This window comes from Corticium candelabrum, chromosome 3 (assembly GCF_963422355.1).
Source record: "Corticium candelabrum chromosome 3, ooCorCand1.1, whole genome shotgun sequence".
In the NCBI taxonomy this organism is placed as follows: domain Eukaryota; kingdom Metazoa; phylum Porifera; class Homoscleromorpha; order Homosclerophorida; family Plakinidae; genus Corticium; species Corticium candelabrum.
Genome location: NC_085087.1, coordinates 7,851,837 through 7,874,336, shown reverse-complemented (window position 1 = coordinate 7,874,336; position 22,500 = coordinate 7,851,837). Strand labels below are relative to the sequence as shown.

The 22,500-nt window shown below is 44.2% G+C and overlaps 5 protein-coding genes and 1 non-coding gene across 6 annotated transcripts in view; 3 read left to right on the top strand and 3 right to left on the bottom strand.

Moving 5' to 3' along the window:
- LOC134176648 (WASH complex subunit 2-like) overlaps positions 1 to 236 on the bottom strand; it is a 14,939-nt gene extending 14,703 nt beyond the window's left edge. The window contains exon 1 of the mRNA XM_062643308.1: positions 1 to 236. This exon is cut by the window's left edge and continues 259 nt beyond it. Within this exon, the coding sequence (XP_062499292.1) occupies positions 1 to 8 (8 nt within the window). The 5' untranslated portion in view covers positions 9 to 236.
- Positions 237 to 507: 271 nt separating this feature from the next.
- Positions 508 to 2,988, bottom strand: LOC134176649 (histone H3.v1-like). The gene is made up of 4 exons (XM_062643309.1): positions 2,883 to 2,988; positions 2,498 to 2,561; positions 2,289 to 2,435; positions 508 to 2,231 (listed from the first exon to the last, which is right to left on the bottom strand). Exons 2-4 carry the CDS (start codon positions 2,510 to 2,512, stop codon positions 1,179 to 1,181), a joined length of 1,215 nt encoding a protein of 404 aa, XP_062499293.1. The 5' UTR covers positions 2,513 to 2,561; positions 2,883 to 2,988; the 3' UTR covers positions 508 to 1,178.
- A 533-nt stretch (positions 2,989 to 3,521) lies between these two features.
- Positions 3,522 to 3,606, bottom strand: Trnar-ccu (transfer RNA arginine (anticodon CCU)). Its single transcript is given in 2 exon segments — positions 3,522 to 3,557; positions 3,570 to 3,606. It is a non-coding gene; the product is annotated as a tRNA-Arg (tRNA).
- A 382-nt stretch (positions 3,607 to 3,988) lies between these two features.
- Positions 3,989 to 8,780, top strand: LOC134177247 (agrin-like). Its single transcript, XM_062644029.1, has 9 exons — positions 3,989 to 4,043; positions 4,107 to 4,160; positions 4,236 to 4,275; positions 4,337 to 4,375; positions 5,214 to 5,441; positions 5,768 to 5,983; positions 6,286 to 6,501; positions 8,297 to 8,524; positions 8,605 to 8,780. The coding sequence occupies exons 2-9, from the start codon at positions 4,113 to 4,115 to the stop codon at positions 8,631 to 8,633; spliced, it is 1,044 nt and encodes a 347-aa protein (XP_062500013.1). The 5' UTR covers positions 3,989 to 4,043; positions 4,107 to 4,112; the 3' UTR covers positions 8,634 to 8,780.
- Positions 8,781 to 8,949: 169 nt separating this feature from the next.
- Positions 8,950 to 12,215, top strand: LOC134177187 (uncharacterized). The gene is made up of 2 exons (XM_062643944.1): positions 8,950 to 9,043; positions 9,832 to 12,215. The coding sequence occupies exon 2, from the start codon at positions 9,832 to 9,834 to the stop codon at positions 12,016 to 12,018; it is 2,187 nt and encodes a 728-aa protein (XP_062499928.1). The 5' UTR covers positions 8,950 to 9,043; the 3' UTR covers positions 12,019 to 12,215.
- A 4,746-nt stretch (positions 12,216 to 16,961) lies between these two features.
- LOC134177761 (ankyrin repeat and KH domain-containing protein 1-like) overlaps positions 16,962 to 22,500 on the top strand; it is a 10,771-nt gene continuing 5,232 nt past the window's right edge. Inside the window, exons 1-7 of the mRNA XM_062644538.1 lie at positions 16,962 to 17,395; positions 17,456 to 17,656; positions 18,660 to 19,045; positions 20,236 to 20,342; positions 20,401 to 20,601; positions 22,021 to 22,114; positions 22,453 to 22,500. The exon at positions 22,453 to 22,500 is cut by the window's right edge and continues 56 nt beyond it. Coding sequence (XP_062500522.1) covers positions 17,180 to 17,395; positions 17,456 to 17,656; positions 18,660 to 19,045; positions 20,236 to 20,342; positions 20,401 to 20,601; positions 22,021 to 22,114; positions 22,453 to 22,500 — 1,253 coding nt within the window. The 5' untranslated portion in view covers positions 16,962 to 17,179. The remainder of the gene's footprint in view (positions 17,396 to 17,455; positions 17,657 to 18,659; positions 19,046 to 20,235; positions 20,343 to 20,400; positions 20,602 to 22,020; positions 22,115 to 22,452) is intronic.

Sequence of the window (22,500 nt, the reverse complement as noted above, 5' to 3'; positions counted from 1 at the left end):
GTAGCCATGGAATACAAATACGGGAGATTAATATACGGGATATTAATATGTATTTGCTAGCCCGGATAAGAGAACAGCACACTGTTTGATATTGAAATCGAATGTAATAGACAGGTAAACATCTAGTTATATGTATGATATGAACTACTGTGCAGTTATTGTTATGTCTAATGTGTGGACGTATTAAATTTAATTAGATACAAATTTGCATACATTTAATTATTTTAGTAGTATTGCATAATTTTAAAAAATTAAATAAAAACGTATGCTATAATAATGTTTAATATATTATTACAATTTTATAACTATGTAATTAGTTTATTTTAATTATAAAGGAATATATTGAATTTACGATATTTCTGTATGTACTACATGTTTGTGACTATACTATTCCAAACTTGGATCAGTGAACAAGTCACGTGATTTGATTGTCTTTTTAGTGCAAAGTTGGCTTTTGCTAGTGAAGTTTATATTAATATTACAGTGTGGAAAATAACGGGAGGACAGAGGACAATGTTCCACCAAATGTGTTTGTCTAACCAAATATTGCACGAGTGTTGAGACATGTTTGGACAAAACATCGACCCATACGCATATATGATAATGTAAACCTTGTCTCTTAGCACGTGATGGCCTTTCCAATGGTGTAACTGTTAATTTCATGAACTTAGGTGCCTTCTAGCATGCTTTATCCAGAGAAAACCTCAGCTGCCTTTAACTCCATTTCTCCCTTGGAAGTTGGTTATCAAAAATTGCTTGCAAAATGGCTGCAGTAGGGGAGGCACTTAGTTATACACGTAACACCATACAAGAATGTGCTACCTAAGCTCAGTCTGTCCTAGCCAAAATAATTCCCTATTTTCCACACTGAATAATAATAAATTGGCTATTGGCAAAGTACCAAGATATTGCAAACTAATACTCCAGGATCTATTGGACGCTCTATTATCACATTAGATTGTCTCGTCATAACATATACAGTCTGTGTCCCTAGGAGTGCACTAGTCATGATCCTAGGCAGTCTAATAATTAATTAAGACTAAAGACAGGTTTGTAATAATTAATATCACTAATTATCATGCAAAACCATGCACAGGGAATTTGACAAACCCTGATGTGTAATATGTGGTGTGCATAGTACATATACAGCTGTGACCTTAGAATTAAGCTTGTTGTTATCAAAGTTCTGTCTTTATTGTCGGCCCCGTTCCTCTTCTTTCCGGCTGCGGTGTGTGGAACCGTTTCGGACTGGGTGACGGAAAGTCACCGTCCTTTCTTGATCTAGAACTGTGCTGCTGATTGGGATTTGAAACAGTCAGCAGAGCATTCAATTGTCCTTGAAACTGTTCGTCAAACGAATTTCTTCGCTTTTTGTTTTCTAAGAAGCCGACGTCGATGGACCTTTCCGACTTTGCACGTTTGTGACGTTTAAGATTGTTGTCGATGATGTTACCCACAGTCACGTGATCAAACGCCAGTCTTGGTAGTACGGGCGTCCCTCTGCCTGAAGAAGAGGTAGAAGCCGTTGTAGTCGGCGGTGTCTTCTTTCTCGTTGCTGCTGGAGACGCTCTATTTCTCTCCGGCGATGCGGTCCCAGACCGCGATCCCGTCGGTGTGCGACGTCCGTACTCGAAAAACGTTAGATTTGTTTGCATTTGCAACGACTGCGTCGATGGCTCGACTGATACGCTCTTTTCCAGAATCAGTCTCGGGCTTTTCGGTCGCTTTTCTGGTTCCGATTGACTTCGGTCGTATGTCGAACGCTCTCGACTTGGACTCGATGCTGGTGAAGCTGTGAGGGTGACTCGAGGAAGACGAGGAGTACGCGGAGAATCACTAACGTCGGGAACGAAAGTCGGACTTTTACCATTTGCTTTGGCGTTTGTCTCCAGCTCTTGGATAATCTGTGCGTCTGCTGATAGATTACTGCGCACCTTAGTCCGAGGAGACTCAAACGCCTTTCTATCTTCTTCACTTTTCTCTTTCATACTCTGATCTGGAGCCTTCGGTTTGGGTTTGATACTCGGTGCTCGTTTTTCTTGCATCGTTGCCACATCTTGAGACTCGATGTTCTCCACATCTCGTTGACTTCCGATGACACTTGGGCCATTAGCAACGGCTTTACCGTCTTCAATCTCACCTGGTTGGTCCCGGTTCGCATCCCATGCAACAGCAGTCGCGCGCCCTGACCGAGTAGGTGGGCGCCTTGCAGAATTAGCCTTCGGTCTATACTAAACAAAGAGCATAAGTCTATCTTTCTTTGGCTAAGTGATAAAGTAGGGAATTACTTTAGTTGGTGATGTTAAGGTCTGCACTCTGGCCGGTCGATCGAAGGTCGGCGTGGCTGTTTCTTCTATCGGATTCCCGTGGGCAGGGTCGCCATCCGTTTCGTTCTTGCCTTTTCCTTTCTTCTCCGTCTTTCCAGACGCTTTCGACTGCAAAACATAACTTGGTTAAATTCATTTTGGATGAACTGCGGAAGGAGACGGTCACCAACTTGTGATTTTCCCATCGTGTTCGCAGCTCCGCCCAACCGCTTGCAGGAATTAAGTCGGAAGCTCCTAAACAAGTCGAGCAATCTCGGTTACAGCAAGTTGTTTCTGTTTGTGTACGAGCTACATGCGCGCTCGTTTAGTGTTCACGCTGAGCTCACGAACATGAGGGCGTGGCGACTCATGTCTGCACTCTAGAGTACATGTGTGATGAGCTACATGCCTATCAACTGCACGACAATCAACAGCGTCTGCGCATTGCACCACAATGAAACGAATTGGCATCATTGCGATCTAGCTATCATGTGTCACACAGAAATGTTCTCGTGCCTGGCTCTATCTACAGGCTAGCGCTGCCTAGATACCTAGAGTGCTGCACGATTATCTGACCTTGGTAGAAAGCAAATGAACTATTTTTCGTTGCAGTTTGCAAACGGGTAGGACAGATGGACAGATCGAAACTGCAGAGACTGCGTACTGTGCTGGCCGTGTACGCGTTAGACAGTAACGTGCGAACACTTGGATACGCCTCCCACTCGTTGACGCAGAACGCTGCAAAACGGAAGTGTTCGCAGCTACTCCGGTTCCCTATGGGTATGGACGAATGGTGACATTGCAATGCAAACAGTGGTACCAAGCCTGCCTCACATATTGCCAGAGATGGCATCATGGCAGTTCCACGGTGCAACCACGCCTTTTGGAGGTGGAGCACAAGAGACTCATGCGTTTAATTTTAAAATTACCAGTGTAGTTTTCTTTGTTTGGATACAGTGTTGAAAAAAATTATTTTTGCTGTAATTCTCAACGTTGATGTAAAAATTACTTTATTGTGTACGTGTACTAGTGCATTATGTGCGCGAGAGATCTGGGCTTCCGAGGCATACTTTCATATACAGAGTACACTCAGAGCTGACACTGTGATCAGGAAAACGGGTTTTGAACTTTAGTAAATACAATAACCTTTTATTTAATAGGTACTGTTGTAAGAAAAAAACTATTAAAGATATTGCAGTTGACGGCAGCAAAAAGCACCCCTGACGGGATTCGAACCCGCAACCCCCGGCTGCCGATCAATCGTAGGAGGCCGATGCCATATCCATTAGGCTACAGGGGCTCAACGTGTCAAGTAGTTGCTAGAAAAGAATTATAACGATTGTGTACAGACTTTCGCCTTCGGAATTCTGTCCGGTAGCTGCGTGATCTAATATCAATGTGTTATGCGTACGATACTATCCCGACTATTTGTGTCAAAAAATAATATCATATTTATAGACCTAATTGTTTATTAATGTTTATCTATTTATTACGTATTAATATTTATTTATAATTAAAGCAACGAGTTACTGAGACCAATTGAACACCAAAAATTTTTTGTTTATTCTTTTTTTATAATTATTTAATTATTAGATATTTATATATTTGTTTATTTATTTAATTTAGTGGGCATGTTCTCGGTACACACAGAGTACTGTACGACCCCATTTGTAGCGCGCGTTAGTGTTGACTTTTCACAGACTGCGTCACTTGCCAAGCGCTGGCCAGATTTATCAAGTCAGTCGTTCCTTTATCGCTCTCCCGAGTTCCTATCAGTTTATTTACCATCTCTTGCTCTAGGACACCATGAAAACTGCGATTTTTGTCCTTAGTCTTCTCTTTGCCGTCGCACAGGTAAGCAGACCTTCAAACCCAACGTGTCGTCTGTGTCGTCGTTATTGTAGATTATAACTTCTGGTTGACTTGTAGTCTGAAAACGTCGTGCAAGCTGAAACCGAGCCGACGCATTGTTAGTGTCGCGTGCGTTCTGTTTCTATGCGCATTGTTGTATTTATCGATTTGTTGTGTAGTCGATGAAGTCGAAGTCGAACTGAGTGAAGACGATTCGAGTGGGTTTATACGGGATACGGAATTTTTGTATCTTAAGTTAATTGGGGAAGTAACTCATACTTATGACGTCAGCATGGGAAGATGATGGAAAGAATATTTGCCGAATTTTTTGCTAAGGATAAGTACTATCTACGCATGCGCGCTACGCTATGTTTGCTATGTTGCTCGGTGCAAGGGCAGTCGTGTTTGGTATGTTGTGTTGGAAGGCATTTGGTATGTGACCTGAGACAACTATTTAGGTTATTTATGGCTTCATTGTCAGACACTTTTCTCTGTGCTTTGTGAAAACAGACTGTTAGGGTGTGCAACAGAGAACTTGGTGTACTGTCGAATAAAGGAAACTAAATATATATTTGACACAATAGGTCTGTCTGTCTGTCTGTCTAGCTGGCTGTTTGGCTGTCTGTCTGTTTGTCTCTCTATCTATCTATCTATCTGTTTATGTGTCTGTCAAAGTATTTGTCTGTATGTCTGTCAAAGAGAATGTATGGAAACATCAACGCTAGTACAGAAAAGGCTATGTATATCACTAAGAGTTCAAGAGATACGACCATGGTGTTTGTAGAAGAAAAACTCTAACAAACAGCGTTCTGATGTTTGTAGCTATCATCTACAGAGTCATTACTACAAACTATTCTGTCACTCTTTTTAGCTGAAACACTACTATTGCAACGTTGTAATGTTATTGATAGTACTTGCTGCCAGTACATTGTCTGTCTGTCTGTTTGCCTGTTACTCTGCCCGTGTGTCTCTTTGTCTGTTTGTCCTCCTTTTTGCATCTACATCCATAGTTACTATGTAGCTGCCAATAATTTGATTTGTTTTACTTGTAATTAGCTCCTTGCACTAAGAAGCAGCTGGCTGAAAGAAAGAAATGTGAAGGCATGATGGGATGTCATGTGACTCAGTGTGATTCAGATGGTTCATATTCGGCAAAGCAGTGTTCTGGGTCAACTGGCTATTGTTGGTGTGTTGGCGAAGATGGCATTGAGTTTGAGAATTCTCAGCAAAGAGAGTGGGAAAGTGGTAAACTTGATTGTGAAACAATGAGAGCAGAGAGAGCAGGTGAACTGAAGTTGTTGTGTTTTGTGTTAATCTGTTTATGTACCACAGTAGCTATTGGATTATTTTAGGGATACAGATGATGGATACACACACGTTTAACTGTCTGTCTGTCTGTCTGTTTATGTGTCTGTCTGTCCGTCTGTTTATGTGTCTGTCTCTCTGTCTGTGTCCGTCTGCCTGGCTGTCTGTCTTTTTTATTTGTTTGTTTATCTGTTTGTCTGTGTCTCTTTGTGTTGTGGTAGTTTATCTGTTTGTCTGTGTCTCTTTGTGTTGTGGTAGTTTATCTGTTTGTAGTCATGCTTATCTAATTTGTGATTCGTGATTAGCTCCTTGTCGAATGCAACAGGAGGCTGAACAGAGCAAATGTAAAGGACTGATGGGATGTCATGTAACTCAGTGTGGCGAGGATGGATCGTATTCAGCGAAACAGTGTTCGGCGTCTGGCTATTGCTGGTGTGTGGATGAAAATGGAGTCGAATTTACAGGCTCCAGGCAGAGAGAGTGGGAGAGTGGCCTGCTTGATTGTACCTCAATGAGAGCGGGTATGATGAAATTTAATACATCTGCTGGTGTGTTTGTTAGTTTGTCTGTTTGTCTGTCTGTCTGTCTGTCTGTTGGCCTGTCTGTTGGTCTGCTTGTTTGGCTGTTTGTCTGTCTGTTTGTCTGTCTGTTTGTTTGTTTGTTTGCTTGGTTGTCTAGCCATCTGTCAGACTGACTGTTCGTGCAGCTGCCTGGCGTTCTAAATTATTTCTGCTATTTGCTTTGTACTATCTGTTAATTAACTTAGTTGATTCCGCTGTATCCACCTGTTTATGTATAGTTTCATCTTGTTTTTTGTTTTCAGCAAAACGTGTTCCAACAGGTTGCTCAAGTGACGATCAGTGCACCTTCAAGGGCCACTGTTTCGAGGGGAAATGTGTGTGCCGATTAGCTTGTCCACGCATCCTCTACCAAGTGTGTGGTAGTAATGATGAAACATACGACAATGAATGTCTGTTGGAAGTCGATTCGTGTGTTAAACAAATGGAGATTGTCAAGTTGTATGATGGCGTGTGCCGAGGTGAGCATCGTGGCTAGTTGCATCACTTGTAATCTAAAGGAAATAAATGAGTTGTGGATTTGGATATGTATGTAGTAAAGTTAAACGTACACTTTGTAGGCAAACTGTTGCGTCATTTCTCGTCTAGTTATGTTGTGGAATGTAAGAGAATTGGTGTGTGTGTGTGTGTGTGTGTGTGTGTGTGTGTGCGCGCGCGCGTGCGCATTGCAATTAGCCACATACTGATGACTTCAAGCCAAGGTGCCAACAGTTGACATTTACTAAGAGGTTGATATCATGACTTCAATGTCATGAAGTTTCGTCAAGGATATGTTGCTTGTGTATCAACCATTATTACTGCTGTCAATTAAGAGGCAAGGTAGAACTGCATCAAGATAACTAATTGGACTGTTGTGGTATTTGTGTTGAGCAAATTATGTTTGTATGATTTAAGATGCTTGGGTTTTATTGAGGGTTTTCAGACTATATCAAGGCTAAGCATGAGCACATGGTGTAACATCATCATGAGACATTAGACTCTGTGCTTTTTAAATGGAGCAAAGTTGTATTACTTGTGATACTTAGTTGTGCACAGGATGTTGTTATGTTATGTTTCTGGCTGTAGAGTGTATGTGGAAATTAAACTCATTCTTGTTTCATTGAATTGGTGTTCACAAACATCGAGCATAGGATAGATGGCCTGCTGTCTATGCAAGAAGTTTTGTATTGCCAGGTGTTTGTTATCAGAGTTGAGTCGTTTGGCTTGTACATACTAAGTGGCTGAGGAAATCTGTTTTTCTTATTTTGGATAAATATCTTCCTCAGAATTAGGATGTCATTTTGTTAGTCCTTTCCTAGCATTTCTACTAAACTTGGTTGTAGTGATTAAGTTCTTGGAGTGCATGGATACTTCCAGAATACGTTCCTGGTCCGGTTCTCTATGAATATTTATATCATTTATCCAATGTTGCTACATGGTCTGATATGCAGCAAGATGGACAACTTTTGTGTAAAGACAGATGGGTACATTACTAGGCTGGTGCTGTTTTCCTGCTGAGCTGATGTTGGGTTAAGCAATCCACATCAATGCTGATTAACCTGAGATTGATTTCAGAGCTTATTAGGTCAACAATAGAAGCCATTTGTTAGGCTGTGCACCTCCGCTTGACAGGATGGACTTACTTCAGCGGTCTCATGGCTTCTTTTCTATTAGATTTTTGTTGGCAAAACTACCTTATGCAGGAAGTAATTGAGTGTTGTAAATGGTACACAAACCACTCAGCAGCTTGAGACTTCCAATGTGTTTACTTAGCCTGATGTGATATGATCAGTTTGCTTTACTGATTCCACCATGTTGACACTCTCCTTTTGTTAATTTTGGTCCTCTAGTATCTAAAAACTAAGATTTTAGTTTCTTGGTATTCTGTGCATGCTCATGTAACGTTTTCTCATTGAAAATGGATCATGGATGGATAACGCCACAATGTTGCCAAGCATCTGTTGAGACAGGGTACCCTGTCAAGGTGTCATCCTACTGTTTATTGATCAGACTCTGTGAAGTCGCATTGCATTGAATGCTCTATGTGGAACTTGTTGGCCCGAGGCTTTGTTTTCTATTTGATTAAGTAATTCATAGGTAGAAATATGAAGCAGTCCGTATGCTGATTATGTTGAAGTGGCATTGCATGAAAGAATACATGTACTCGTACAATGCATCATCTGCTCCTACAAATTTGCTAAAGAGTGCTGGCATATAGCTTAACAGCAGCATGAATTAAGGCCATCTCGGTTGCTACACTATGCTTCTTTATTTTAGGAAACGGATTGAGCTGCGACGAGCTCGAATGTGACGAAGACAAGCACTGCGAGGTCACAAACGGTCGAGCCGGATGCGTCTGCTCGACTGATTGCGACGAATTCGACGAGCCCGTGTGCGGCGAGGACGACAAATCGTACAAGAGTGCATGCCATCTGAAAGCGGCCAACTGCAAGAGCAAGCAACAAATTCGCATTCGACACGAGGGCTTGTGTGACGAGGCTGAAGGTTTGTTGTCTCCATGTTGCAATGGAACCTCTAGTTTCCTAAGGTAGTAACATTGCTTCTTTGTATATGTATTTATGCAGAAGTCGAAGAGGCAGACAGTGCTGAGTGAAACAGGCCTGCTGATTAACACATTGAAGGGACATTGGATTTTGTGCAAATTAGATTAGTAGCTACAACGTGTAGGGTTTTACAACATGCTTGAGTGTATAAGCGCTATAGCGAGACGTCGTCCTTAAATGCGAAATTTCTCCAACAATCTTTTGCGTTCTCGCCGTGACTTTTGTTCACACGCGTACAGGTAAGCATTTTCAACTATTCTCCTCCGCTGCCGCCGGCGACCAATCACCAGTCGACGTACGTAGCGACTCCGCCTTTTGCCTTCCAAGCCCACGCGTTACTTTAGCTGCTCCATCGGCACGTTCGCACCGTTTCGACGGAGCTCGCAGACGAAACTTGTCGGTTTTGCCGGAAGTCGACAAAACGTTGTGTGGAGCCGCACGTCCGACCGACTCCGACAAGGTAGAACGTCGCAATCGTCGTCAGTCATGCTTCAGCACTCGTGACTCCATTGCCGATGCTCTGCTGGCTATGTCCTTCTCCATCGCTGAGAAGTCGGGTTATAAATGTTTTCGTGGATCATTTTGAGAAGAGTCCTGTAGTGTAACCGTGGGTAGACGTTGCAGAGTTGTAGTACGTGACGGGTCAGCGATTTTTTCGCAGTCGTTGTGGGCGGTTAATGTTTAGTATGCAAATATCCGGTCGGAAGAAAGAATGGAAAGTGTGTTCTGTTCTCATAGGGGTGCTGCATGTGCTAGTGTGCTAGTACTGTGCAGAATTATTCAATCTCATAATTGCTGGTTTTGTGGACTGCAGACCCTAGGGGTGGTGCATCCTTGAGGATGGAGATCAGTTAACAGCTGTGTAGGAGTATAGCTCCGAAATCTTGTGCTTTTGCTTTCTGTTGATTGTGGTTTGACGTTCAGTATGTGTGTTGGCCACTGTAACGTGATCCCCGCGTTTCATTTATTTGGCAGGAAACATACTCGCTTGCAATTGGCTGTAACTGAAGGAGGAGATACGTAACCGCACTGCGCCGCAGAGGGAAAATGGGGGCGGTTGCCCGCAGACCGCAAACGGAAGTTGTAGTAACGTCCTACTAAATTATGACGCATGTTGCTGTTGGTGTTTGTATGGACACTAAAAACCAAGCCAATCTGGCCAATGAAGGCTTGGTTCCATTGCCCTAATACTATATAAGTTAGAGTCGCTTTGTATGTTTTCAGTATTTGTTGTACATATTTCTGTAGATGGATGGGCTTCAGGAATCAGACCTGGCTCTAGCCGGAGAAGATGAACAGAAGAAGTTTGAGCAGAACGATCTTGAAGTGCTGGTAACTACCAGGATTTCTCTGGATCCTTCCACCAGGAATCTTAATGAGATGCAGCTACAGGCGCTGCGTGACCGTCTCGAAATGGAAACAAAGAGTTTTTTGAATCAAGTGTCCACATATGATGGAGTATCGAGAGATGCATGTGATGGTGGAGCAAGCAGAAAGGACTTTACAAGTCAGCTCTTAACTGACGGTATGGACAAACAGGAAGTGGCTTTAAAACCTGATACTGTATCTTCTGAAGAAGAAACACAGGCTTCTCAAGTCTACGTGCGTCAAGAGCAAGAGATGGAGCTAGGACAGGAAGATGATAGGCAACAGATGGTGATCAGCATGTGTGAGAGCACCACATCTTTTAGTGGTGATGAGCAGGAGAGTCAATGTGTGTGTTCAGAGGAGGAAAATGAGCACTTTGTGTCAGTACTGCGTAGGCGGGAAGAGTTGCTGCGTCTGAAGCGGGCTGCAATTAAGTCCCTTCCTCCAGCTCTTTGGAAATCTCCAAGTTGTCAGGGTAGTCGGCTATCTGACATGAAGCCACAAGGACCTGATGCAGAAAGGAAGGAATTAGGACAAGTTATTACAGAAGGACAGACACAAACGCCATATTCTACAAGCGCAGCTGATGTGATTGTTGAAAGTCTAAGGCAGGTTGCTTTGTTAAAACCTGAACTAGAAGATATTGATCGGTTGTCTCTTGGCATGAAAGCCAGTGCCTCCAGAATACTTGCTGAGTTTTCTGTTCCTCTTCCACTGAATGAGACTTCAGTGATGAAGAAAGAAAGAAGGATTGTATCCAGAAAAGGGAAGTCACCTGTGCCGTCTACTCAGCCGTTTCAGCCTTGTTCTCCTCCGCCGTATACATTGTCCACCATGAAACAGAACTCTCCAACGTACTTATCCTCCTATGCTTCCTTCTACTCACCAAATTCTGTTCAGTATTTTCCTTTTCGTGTTCCCGTCCGTCTTCCCATGGTGTCTCAGTATTGCCGTCCATCTGAGTTGATGATGGTTCAAGGAGGCATCTCCATGAACTACCCGCCTCCCTTGGTTATGTCATCCCTTCAGAGCCAACAACCTATTTCCAGTGTAGCCGTTTCTAATCTAGGTAATGGAACGAGCCCAGCATGCAGCTCCAATTCTACCAGTAGTTTGATGTCGTCACACTCAGGGTCTCAATTGGTCTCAACTCCAGAGCACTACTTCAACCAGATTGCAGCCACTGTCCCTCCCATTGGGTCCAAGACTCCAGCCACCTATAACTATGACTCTTCTCAATTCATTAGACAGTCATTTTCTGAAAGTCAGGAGAAAGATCAACTAGAGATGGAAACTGAAATGGAGAAACGGCAGAAAGAACAGTTGCGTCTTCTAATTCAAGAAAGCCAAGAAAACAACGAATTTTCAACACAATCAAGCAACTCACCCGGTGACAACGTTCCAGTGACCTCTTCAGTTACTAGTGCTGGTAAGGCAATCACAGAATGTAATTCTGTCGACGTTCAAAGTTTGATGACAACATCAGAGCAGCACAGCATCAATATACGCTGCTTCATGTCTCGTTTGCCTGCCGAATATCGCCGCAAACCCGAACGGGTCAACGATGCTACCGACAACACAAAATGCGACATCTGTGGCAAGGTGATGGCTCGAAAGGGCCTTTTAGTTCACCGCCGTATCCATTTCGGAGACAAGCGATTCAAGTGCGACATCTGTGGCAGGTCATTCACGCAGGCGTGTAACATGCGCACTCATCTCAAAGTCCACTTCAAGGTGAAAGAACATAAGTGCTCTGATTGTGGAAAGGTCTTCTCCCGAGCTCAGCACCTTTACGAGCACAAGAGAATTCACACTGGCGAGCGTCCCTACGTCTGCCGCTTCTGTGGCTGCTCGTTCAAAGCATACTCCACGTTGTACTCTCATATCGGCACGCACACTGGACACAAGCACGAATGTCAAGTCTGTCGCAGAACATTTGCGAAGGCTTGCAACTTGGAGACACACATCAGGTCTAAACACGCGAACGAGTCTCAGACATTGACTGTGGTAGCCGTGCCCCGCGGAGGAAGCGAAAGCTCGAGCAGAGGTTCTTTGAGCCCTAATTAAGTAAGAATCACTAGAAGATATATATATATATATATATATATATATATATATATATATATATATATATATTCATCCTAACAGACATATAGTTTAGACGTATGGTAGTAGAATAAACCTTATCTTTAGATTGCTTTCTATAGAGAAGAAACTGCAGTTTGTAGCAAAAAGTTGGTCAATACATACAGGAGTTGAAAATATATAGATTCTCATGTAGAGAGTAAGTCGCGCATGCGTTCTTTACAACTTGTAAACAATTCATAAAACAACTAATTGAATTGAAGCGGCTGTTGTTTATGTTGTGTTTGGACGCGTGAGAAACAGGACTCGAGATGTGTCTCAAAGGGCTTCCAGGGTGCAAGGAAACTCCATGCACTTCTTGGTTGTGCGTTTCCTGAAGGTCGTGCGTTTCCTGAAGGTCGTGCACGTTTAGTCTTGCATGTACTGTACTCGGCTAGGTTTTCTTCGTGCACGTGTGATATCACGAGTGAGATGAGTCTCAGGGCGGCCAAGGCCGTCGGAGCAGGGTGTGCCAGTGGGTCATAGCTTATGCCCAGCTATTGAAGACGAGTGTTCCGCCAACGGTTTCTTGACGACAAATTCCGGAAATGTTGGTTCTAGTGATTAAATAAATTAGCCATTTTACGTTTATTGTGGGCGGAGCTTGGCCGCGCAGACCTGGCCACACAACATCTGGAGTGTCCAGGTACGAGGCTAACGCATTTTCGCGACAGACAATAATCTGCAAGAGCGAATAAAGGGACTCTGTCGGCTAGCAATTGAATGACCAATTGAGATCTATTCAATATTTATCAACTACAAATAAACTGGTAAACAATTCCTATTAATTAATTAAAACATTACACTCAAGTCTAGATTAATTGGTACGAAGACTTGACAGATTCTTTTAATACTGCAGACCTGCGTCGATCCCATGTCCGCCCAAACCCTTCTAATTAATAAATTCGTCATTGAGTTGTCTTGGGTGGATTTCTCACCACATGGTCAGTGTTATGAAGAGACCCGAAATCCACGTGTACAGCAGTCTAGACTGAGTGTCCATTAGCTGATGCGTTTGGCTAGCGGTTGTAGACTCACAGATGCATGGCTCTATGAAATACGTATACCCTCCTACGGACGCTCCAAACACGCCAGCAAGACGTACGAAATGGAACTTACATACAGATTGCTAACTTTACGTCTATAGCACGTGCAAACGCTTTGGGCACTACATTTGATTACGCAAACCAAACCACATACCAACTGCAGCTCTACTACGTAGTGACTGTACATGGAAGTGCCACAGACCGCTACAAAGTCACAAGGATGTCGAGAGAGTGCAGCTAATTACGTTAGTAAAGGAAGTACGCACACTAGTGAGTACGTACGTTGATTGCGTAGTCACAAAGCCAGGACAAACCTGTAATCTAATGACGTTAAGCACTCGATCATCACAAACGGAGAGTCAGTGGTCAGGTACGTAACGTAATTAGCGCGTAGTAGACAGCTGCGTTGCGTACATGATACCACGCAACCACTTTGTAGATAGGCAGCAATGCATTCCAGCTCTATTCTGCTGTGACAGTGCAAAGCAACTTTCAAGACTTTGCTGATAGCGAGGAATTACCGAGAGAGTTGACTAGCTAGGCGCGACGTCTCTTCCCTCGTTTCGCGCGCTTTACCTCACCTGTCATCACGTGTCAGTCAGCTTGCACGAGGCTCCTAACGCGCGCGGGCTTGTGGCCATAGAGTCAGAATGAAATCAGATATCCCTCGCTCTCTCTTTTTCTCTATTCTGTAGACAATGAGTTTACAGACGTATACTGCAGCTGGCTACGCGTGATACGTGCTCAGTGTTGAAGGCAAAAGACGACGTGCGATAGACAACAGGACGTGAGGGCGCTCATGCACTGCATGCGTCACACAGCAACGCCGTCCATGCGTCAAATATTCGGCGTCACTGAAAACGGCGTCAGACTTTCCCACAAAATAGTGGTACAGTAATTCGATCAAGCTGTTGCACGCACCACAATCTAGAGATAGTGTTGCGGTTAACGTTGCAAACGTGAGAAAGGAAAGTGAGGTCTGATGACGGCGGACAAGTTCGTCCGGTCAACATATTAGTAGTTCTCACTAGTGTAATTAGCTAGACTTTGACTAATCGCGTCTGGTGATAAACATTCGCTAAATGATTCTATCGGCACCCATGCAGTCTGCCTAATAAGCAAACGCGTGATTTTTAATTAGAGTCCATTCGAACAATAGAGCGTTTTCATTGACGTCACATTTTTCTAGCGCACGTTAGTGTCGGCCATTTTGGTGTCTATGTGATACATGCATGGGTGTCGGTATAAGCAAATTTAACCTCCCTTGCCTCTATTTACTACACTTCCAGCCAGCAGGAAACTATCAAAGTGCTCCGACAATCTGCTATCTGATGCGATACCTCGCTATCTAGCCAAGCTGGTACTGATTGGAGGGGTTGATCCACTGCAGTTGGAGAGACCATTGCTACAGAACACCACGTTTCCTTCTGTCTACAGTTCGGACATTGTCTCCTATTTAGTTCTTCAGACGACCTTCATAACAGCCAAGCAGTCTAGAGTCCGCAGATGCAAATCTTTGTAAGTTTATTACCAGTCTAGAATTGGCTGGGTGAAAGATGTCCCTGCGCATGTTGTGGGAGCTAGATGTGTTGTGGAAACCTCAGTAGTAATTATGTGGTAATTTATAGTAAAGATTTTTGTTAGTGTATATATTTCACCTACAGTATACCTGTTGGACAATCTTTGTCAGCTCTAAGTGAGAGGATTGTGAAAGAGAATACAGTCTTGTATGTTGCAATTTAATGTGAGAGTTCAATAATCTTTGGTAGACAATCAACTGACATTAGATCAAAGTTTTCCTCTTAGTTAATGGTCAGTATTTGTTTGTGTGACAATGTCTGTGCTATATATTTGGGAAATGTAAAGGAAGTGGACATGCTAGGATGTTAGTGTAACATGTATAGCCTAGCATTGCGCTATAGTAGACTAAGTCCTGTAAGTGTAGAATATTGTAAGACACCCCACAGTCTGAAATTTTACAAGTTTCTCATTCTCAAAAATGCAATAAAACACCTCACTTCATGGTTGATTTGTAAAAATTAAGACAGATGTTGTGCACATTGCAACTGCATGGCTGGACTTGGAGAAGCTTGTACACATGTTGCTGTATTAAAGCGACACTGTCAAGATTTGAGCGCACAAGTGCGCATGCTTGTGCGCTCTAGGCGTGTCACACTTCGCGCGCAAACCTACATCGGGACTCCTAGGACAGCGTAATGGCGTTTCGTGACGATAGAACGCGTATTAGTGCATCAGACACGTCTGCTGACGAAGGAGCAGTGGTTATTCCGGTACGCAGACAATGGGACTTTTCGCTAGGATGTCTATAGCTAGGAGCCTACTATAGATGTCTTGCGACAGTTTAATAGTCTTCATAACACTTGTTGTGCACTTGCGGCGACGTCCTGCCCCTTGACGTGCACCTCCATGGCTTCTCTTCTGAGATACCGAAGTCATATCGGTGACAACTTCCGGGAATCTTGTCCATCACGTGCGGCTTGCAAAGGGCCCGTTTTCGCCGCAGAAAGTAACCGTTCGAAGTCGAAAACAAACGCTATACTTGCTCTATATTTACAAAACTTATACGACGTATCAAATCCATGCGCAATGACCTAGTCAGTACGACGACATCGGCTGTCAGGCACTCAAAGCACGACAAAAGTCGATCTATTGCCAAAACGTGGCAGATAACGCAATATAACTACAGGTAAAATCGCACTTGCCAACGATTCCTCGTTTTGGAGAACTTGAAAAATTTCTACCTAAATTCAAGTTTGCGGGGGCGTTTAGACGTTAGGTATCCGAGGATAAAATCTTGACAGTGTCGCTTTAAGGTTTTCTTTGAAGCATATACTTAAATTGCACACAGTAGAGGCGCCATTCCAATTTATTCAGAAGGACAAAACTTACAGACCAGGGCACCGGACAAGACTAGCGCGAGAGAGTCTGGGGACGCGACTAGAAAATTACCAGATCTTGGTATCCCGGGCACTTACAAACATGGAAATGATATCTCCAGAATGCACGTGAAGAGGTGGAGACACTGGTGCATTCTAACAGTCAGAATGATGTTCAAATATGTTGGAACGAGCAGCTTCCGGAATGTTAGATTCTAGCTAAAGAGTAGGTGTAATCACTTTAATTGCATTCCTTAGAATACTCTAGACAGCCAATTAGTTCTCAATGACGTCTCCAGAGTCACAAGCGAACTCAATTCAGAGCTTTAGAAGAATCCGCACCTACTTTTGTCAGTAGTATTTCTGCAGCTGTTCTAGAATGCGATCTCAAACTTGTAATGAGTGTTTACATTGTGTTTAGTAGACGTCATTGAAGTAAAGTTACACTAATTCAATTTTCTATTTCCCCACTAGACAGCCCAAACTGACGAAGTCCACACCCACAATTCCGGCACTGCGCTTTGTTGGATGAACGCTTCCCGCGCGTCATGAGGGCGGGGTTAAGGTCTGGCTACGCGAGACTAAACTTTCTCGCCTACGTGCCGAAAAGGGTCTGGCTACGCGAGACCGGTGCCTACCTGCACTCTCTAGATGGCTCTGTGCAAAGCTGAGTCTAAATACGGCTCCAGCTTTGCAACAAGCCTCGAATTACTGAGCTTTGTACGCGCAAACGTGGACGTCATAGGTACAAGACTCAATGTTACGCCGGTTGTGTCGTCATTACGTGATTGTTGAAAGAAAAAACGCGAAACTCGCACAACCAAACAAATGTTGTTGACTAAATATTATAATATGCGACGTTACAATCAACTCTTTCCTTTGCGGATTTCGCAATGACTAATTGCATCCGGGATATAAATAGATATCCCGTATTAGACTGACAGTCAATCGGGAGAGAGTTTCGTGACCTCTTACTGTAGCTATCTCGCAAGCAGGCGACGTGTGGCGCTTCTCAGGACCGTCCCCGTCTTTCACAACGTCTTCACGTCGCTTCCCCGCTTCGTCCTTGCGACAATTTCTCTCACGCCGATTTTTCACGTTTTTCGACGAGCACAGCGAGCATTCGACCGCCTCGTTCACATCGTCCGCTAGCTGCTCGTCATGCCCGTCGAACGCGACGCGACCGGCGGCGATTCCGACGCGCCGCGGCCACTACACGATGGCGACGTTAGTCTGGATGAGATGCTGAGTTTGGCGTGTCGGCAAGGAAAGCAGGAAATTGCTGAGCTTCTCATGGAGAGTGGCGCAATTGTGAGCCGACGAAACAAGGCTGGCAACACGCCGCTACTCGAGGCTTGCAGTCAGGGCTACGTCCAGGTGCGCTAGACCTCAATAATCGGCGAGAAATTCGACCGATTTCTTTCTCTTTTTTCTCAGATGGCGTCGCTTCTTCTCGACCGTGGAGCCGATATCGACGCGGCGACCGAGACGACGCACGATTCGGCACTCACGTGGGCTTGTACGTTGGGAAACGAGGCGATTGTGCGGCTGCTGTTGGACCGCAATGCGAACGTCGAGCACAGGACGAAGGATGGATGCACGGCGCTCATGTTTGCCGCTCTTGCCGGACACGTGAAGGTAAGCGAACGTCGCGCACGTGTGCGTGTGTCGTTATCTCGTCATACAAGCGAGCATAAGTATCGCCGCAACGCGATGCGTTCGCAGCCGAGAAGAAAAAGATTGCGGCGATATTCACAGGATGTGGGGTGCCGTGTCAGGCGGGTTTAACACACCGGTACGCGCCTGTTGCTCGGCGCGACGCTTCGCGCGCGCGGAACTAATGCGTCGCGCCCAAGGTAGAGCGACAACACCGGGCGCGACGACGGCTCTCACTGGCGGGTTTGTCGTCATTTCGTCGTCATCTGAGAAACCTCCAAACACAAACGGAGTTGACGGACATTTGCATGGAAGTTTAGGGAAAGTCCAAAACGTGTTGGTATCCGGAAGTGTGCGGGCGTCTGGCCTCTCTGGTTTTGCCCAATGCTCAAACAGGATGCAACCTTTTTGTTGAAAACACAACAATGCGGGTGACAAATTTGCAAACGTTTTCCTTACCTGGATGTTGAATAATACGGGTGGCCTCTCTGCTCCCACTGTGCTACACATTTTTCTCTCCTTTTTGTCTCTGTATTTAGCTGTACTACAGTGTTGTACATTTTTCTCTCCTTTTTGTCTCTGTATTTAGCTGTGCTACAGTGTTGCACATTTGTGCTACAATGTTGCACATTTCTCTCTCCTTTTTGTCTTTGTATTTAGCTGTGTTACAATGTTGCACATTTGTACTACAATGTTGCACATTTGCTTTGTTTTGTCTATGCACTTGAGCTGTGCTACAAATAGTGTACATTTGTGCTATGATGTTGCACATTTCTCTCTCCTTTTGTCTCTGTATTTGAACTGTGTTACAGTGTTGCACATTTGTACTACAATGTTGCACACTTTTTCTGTCATTTACAATGTTGCATTTTCTCTCATTTTCTCTATTTATTTGAGCTATACTACAATGTAGCACATTAATTTTGTGCTACGATGTTGCACGTTTTGCACATGTTTCTGTCTCCAATTTGAGCTTTCTGCTTAGGTGTCTGAGATGCTGCTCAATCAGAATGCGAAGCTCAACGTGCACAGCGACTCAAACATGGACAGTCCCCTGACGTTTGCTTGCTGGAAAGGTCACATGGATGTCGTCGAGTTGTTGCTTAATCGTGGCGCCGATCTCGAGCATCGAACGAAGGAAGGATTTACGCCGTTGATGTTTGCTGCGTTGGGAGGTCATACGGCCGTTGCTGAGTGTTTGTTGAAGAGAAATGCGCGCGTGAATGTTCCAAGTGGCTCGAACAACGACATTCCTCTTACGAGTGCGTGTTGGAAGGGTCATCGTGATGTTGTCGAGTTACTGCTGAAGCATGGGTCTGATTTGGAGCATCGAACGAAGGACGGATGCACCCCGTTGATGCTTGCTGCTCGGTAGGGAGAACATGTGGTGTTTGTATGTTTTTGTCTGTCTGTCTATTTGTTTGTCCTTTTGTCTGTCTGTGGATTTGTCTCTTTGACTGTCTCTGTCTGTCTGTCTGTTTGTCTGGTTGTTTGTTTGACTGTCTGTCTGTCTGTCTGTTTGTCTGGTTGTTTGTTTGACTGTCTGTCTGTTTGTCTGTTTGTTTGTCTGATTGTCTGTCTGTCTGTCTGTCTGTCTGTCCACTCTATATTTCATACATATAAACTATTACAAGCTACAGATACGAAAGTCCGTTATATATCAACTTAGGTTACAAGCAATTGGACACTATATATGTCACTAATGTCATTTTCTTTACTTCGTGAGCGGTTCATCTTCTGGATGAGAACCTTTGCGTTGCACCTTTGGAGAGCTACAGCGGATCTTCTTCTCCAGTATCACTTGAAATCTTGGTCACTGTTACCAAGGTCGATGTGTTTACTTAGTTGAGATAATTGAGACAGGAGTGATTGTGCTTGTCTCCCCCAACGACCGAAGTGTTCCATAACTAGAGGCACGAAGTTGAGGCATAATCCACCCGGCAGGACCTTCGACTGGTATTTTTCTACTTTCTTCTCTTCCCTTCTTACCGCTGCTGCCCCGTCTTCTCGGGCTGCTCTTGACAAGACATCGGCACACCATGGGTGGGCCAAAGACACATCTAGTAGTTTGACGTCTGTTCCGGTTACTGGATCCATTATCGCTGTGTCAGGTCGATCCTTGCAATCACAGTACCTTTCTCTGGGCTCTTTCTTGTGGTTGTCTGTCTGTCTGTCTGTCTGTCTGTCTGTCTGCCTGTTTGTCTGTCTGTTTGTCTGTCTGTTTGTCTTTGGTCTGTTTGCCTTATTGTTTGTTATGTTGTCTGTCTGTTTATCTGCTTGTCTTTCCTTTTGTTCATGTCTGTGTGTGTGTGTGTGTGTGTGTGTGTGTGTGTGTGTGTTTGTTTGTTTTGTCTTTGTCTCTGTTTTTGTTTATTTCTGTCTGTTTTCTTTTCTGTTGTGTCTGTCTGTTTGTCTGTCTGTCTATCTGTCCGTCTGTCTTGTCCGTTTGTTTGTCTGTCTGTCTGTTTGTCTCTATATGTATCTATGTGTCTGTCAGTTTGCATATACTTTTCTGTATCCTATCTATTCATCTTCCTGCTAATCATCTTTCTTCTTCACAGCGAAGGCCACTTCACCGTTGCCGAACTAATTCTAAAACACGGCGGTCGCGTCAACACGCCATCAGGCAGCGAGAACAACATCCCGCTGACACTCGCATGCTGGAAAGGTAGCACACACTCATCTAGATCCCTCACTCCTCCATTAACCATTCAATGTCTTTGCAGGCCACGTTGCCGTTGTGAGGTTACTCTTAGATGCCAACTCATACATCGAGCACAGGAACAAGGCCGGCTGCACTCCCCTCATGTTGGCGGCTAGAGAAGGACATTTGGAGACGACCAGACTCTTGCTTGATAGAGGAGCAAAGCTGGATGAACCGTCGGGCAGCAATGATGACACTCCGTTGACTCTCGCTTGCTGGAAAGGTGAGTTGGTTGAGAGGTGCGTGTGGCTTGTTTGATTGTTGTATGCTGGAGGATGTGTGTAATGTGTGTGATGTGTGGGGATAAGGAGGTGTTGGTTGAGTGAGGAACGTTGGTGATGATCAGGTTGTTGGGTTGTGGAGGCTTGAGTGATGGAGGTGTTGGGATGTCGAGTGCTGGTCGGTTGAAATAGCGTGACAGTTTGTATGCTTATCTGTTTGTCTGTTTGTTCATTTGTTTGTCTGTTTGTTTGTTTGTCTGCCTGTCCGCATGCCTACCTGTCTTTTCTGTCTGTCTATTTGTTTGTCTGTTTGCCGTTAGTTTACCCATTTGTCTGTGTGTTTGTCTGTGTCTGTCTGTGTGTTTGTCAGTTTGTCCATTTGTGTGTGTGTGTGTGTGTGTGTGTGTGTGTGTGTGTGTGTGTGTGTGTGTGTGTGTGTGTGTGTTTGTCTGTCTGTCTGTGTGTCTGCCTGTGTGTCTGTCTGTGTGAGAGTCTGTTTGTCTGTCTGTCTGTCTGTGTGAGAGTCTGTTTGTCTGTCTGTGTGAGAGTCTGTTTGTCTGTCTGTGTGAGAGTCTGTTTGTCTGTCTGTGTGAGAGTCTGTTTGTCTGTCTGTCTGTCTGAGAGTCTGTTTGTCTGTCGGTGTGTCTGTCTTTGTCTGTCTGTCTTTCCATTTGTTCATCTGTCAGTTTGTCCGTCTGTCCGTCCATCTGTCTGTTTGTCTGTGTATCTGTTTGTTTGTGTCAGTTCATTCATCCATCAGTCTATCTGTGTGTCTACGTGTCTGCTTGTCTGTCTGTCTGTCTGTCTGTCTGTTTTCCATTTGTTCATCTGTCAGTTTGTCCGTCCATTTGTCTGTGTATCTGTTTGTTTCTTTGTCTGTCAGTTCATTCATCCATCAGTCTATCTGTGTGTCTACGTGTCTGTTTGTCTGTTTGTCTGTCTGTCTGAGGGTCTGTTTGTTTGTCTTTCCATTTGTTCATCTGTCAGTTTGTTCGTTCGTCCGTCTGTCTGTGTATCTGTTTGTTTGTTTGTCTGTCAGTTCATTTATCCATCAGTCTATCTGTGTGTCTACGTGTCTGTCTGTCTCTGTCTGTCTGTCTGTCTGTCTGTCTTTTCATTTGTTCATCTGTCAGTTTGTCCGTTTGTCCATCTGTCTGTGTATCTGTTTGTTTGTTTGTCTGTTAGTTCATTTATCCATCAGTCTATCTGTGTGTGTACGTGTCTGTTTGTCTGTCTGTCTGTCTGTCTGTTTGTCTGTTTATCTGTTAGTTTGTCTATCCATCTGTCTATTTATAATCTACTGTTCACATCAAGGCATGTCAGGCATATAGCAACTACTATGGCTGTATGTCAAGACACTCGTTGCAGTCTATCGTGTTTCCAGTAGCTGCCAAGATTTCTATTTCTTCCCGTTTGTTTAGGACATGCTGAAGTTGTTGATCTTCTTCTTCATCGAAAGTCTAATGCTGACCATCAGACAAAGACTGGCTGCACGCCTCTAATGGAGGCAACACGGTAAGTGTGGAGTGTCTGTGGATTTCTGGATTACTGAGTTAACATGCTCATAGGCTGATGTCTTTGTATGTCTGTCTGTCTGTCTGTTTGTCTGTCTGCCTGTCCGTCTGTCTGTCTGTCTCTTTGTTTGTCTGTCCATTCATCTGTGTCTGTCTGTCCATTCATCTGTGTCTGTCTGTCTGTGTCTGTCTGTCTGTCTGTCCGTTTGTCCGTGTGTTTGTGTGTGTCTGTCTGTTTGTGTGTGTCTGTCTCTGTTTGTTTTGCCTGCTGGCTTACCCACATTTCTCTGCTTTCGTATCAATTGCTACTGTTTCACATGAACCGTATCTTTATCATAGAGAGGGTCATGTCCAAGTGGCTGAGATTCTTCTTGATCATGGGGCTGA

Coding starts and splice junctions, on each gene's coding strand:
- LOC134177187 (XM_062643944.1), top strand. CDS start 9,832: ATGGATGGGCTTCAGGAATCAGACCTGGCTCTAGCCGGAGAAGATGAA.
- LOC134177247 (XM_062644029.1), top strand. CDS start 4,113: ATGAAAACTGCGATTTTTGTCCTTAGTCTTCTCTTTGCCGTCGCACAG. Junction 4,161..4,235: donor TTCTCTTTGCCGTCGCACAG/GTAAGCAGACCT, acceptor GTTGACTTGTAG/TCTGAAAACGTCGTGCAAGC. Junction 4,376..5,213: donor ACTGAGTGAAGACGATTCGA/GTGGGTTTATAC, acceptor ACTTGTAATTAG/CTCCTTGCACTAAGAAGCAG.
- LOC134176649 (XM_062643309.1), bottom strand. Junction 2,232..2,288: donor CCTTAACATCACCAACTAAA/GTAATTCCCTAC, acceptor CTCTTTGTTTAG/TATAGACCGAAGGCTAATTC.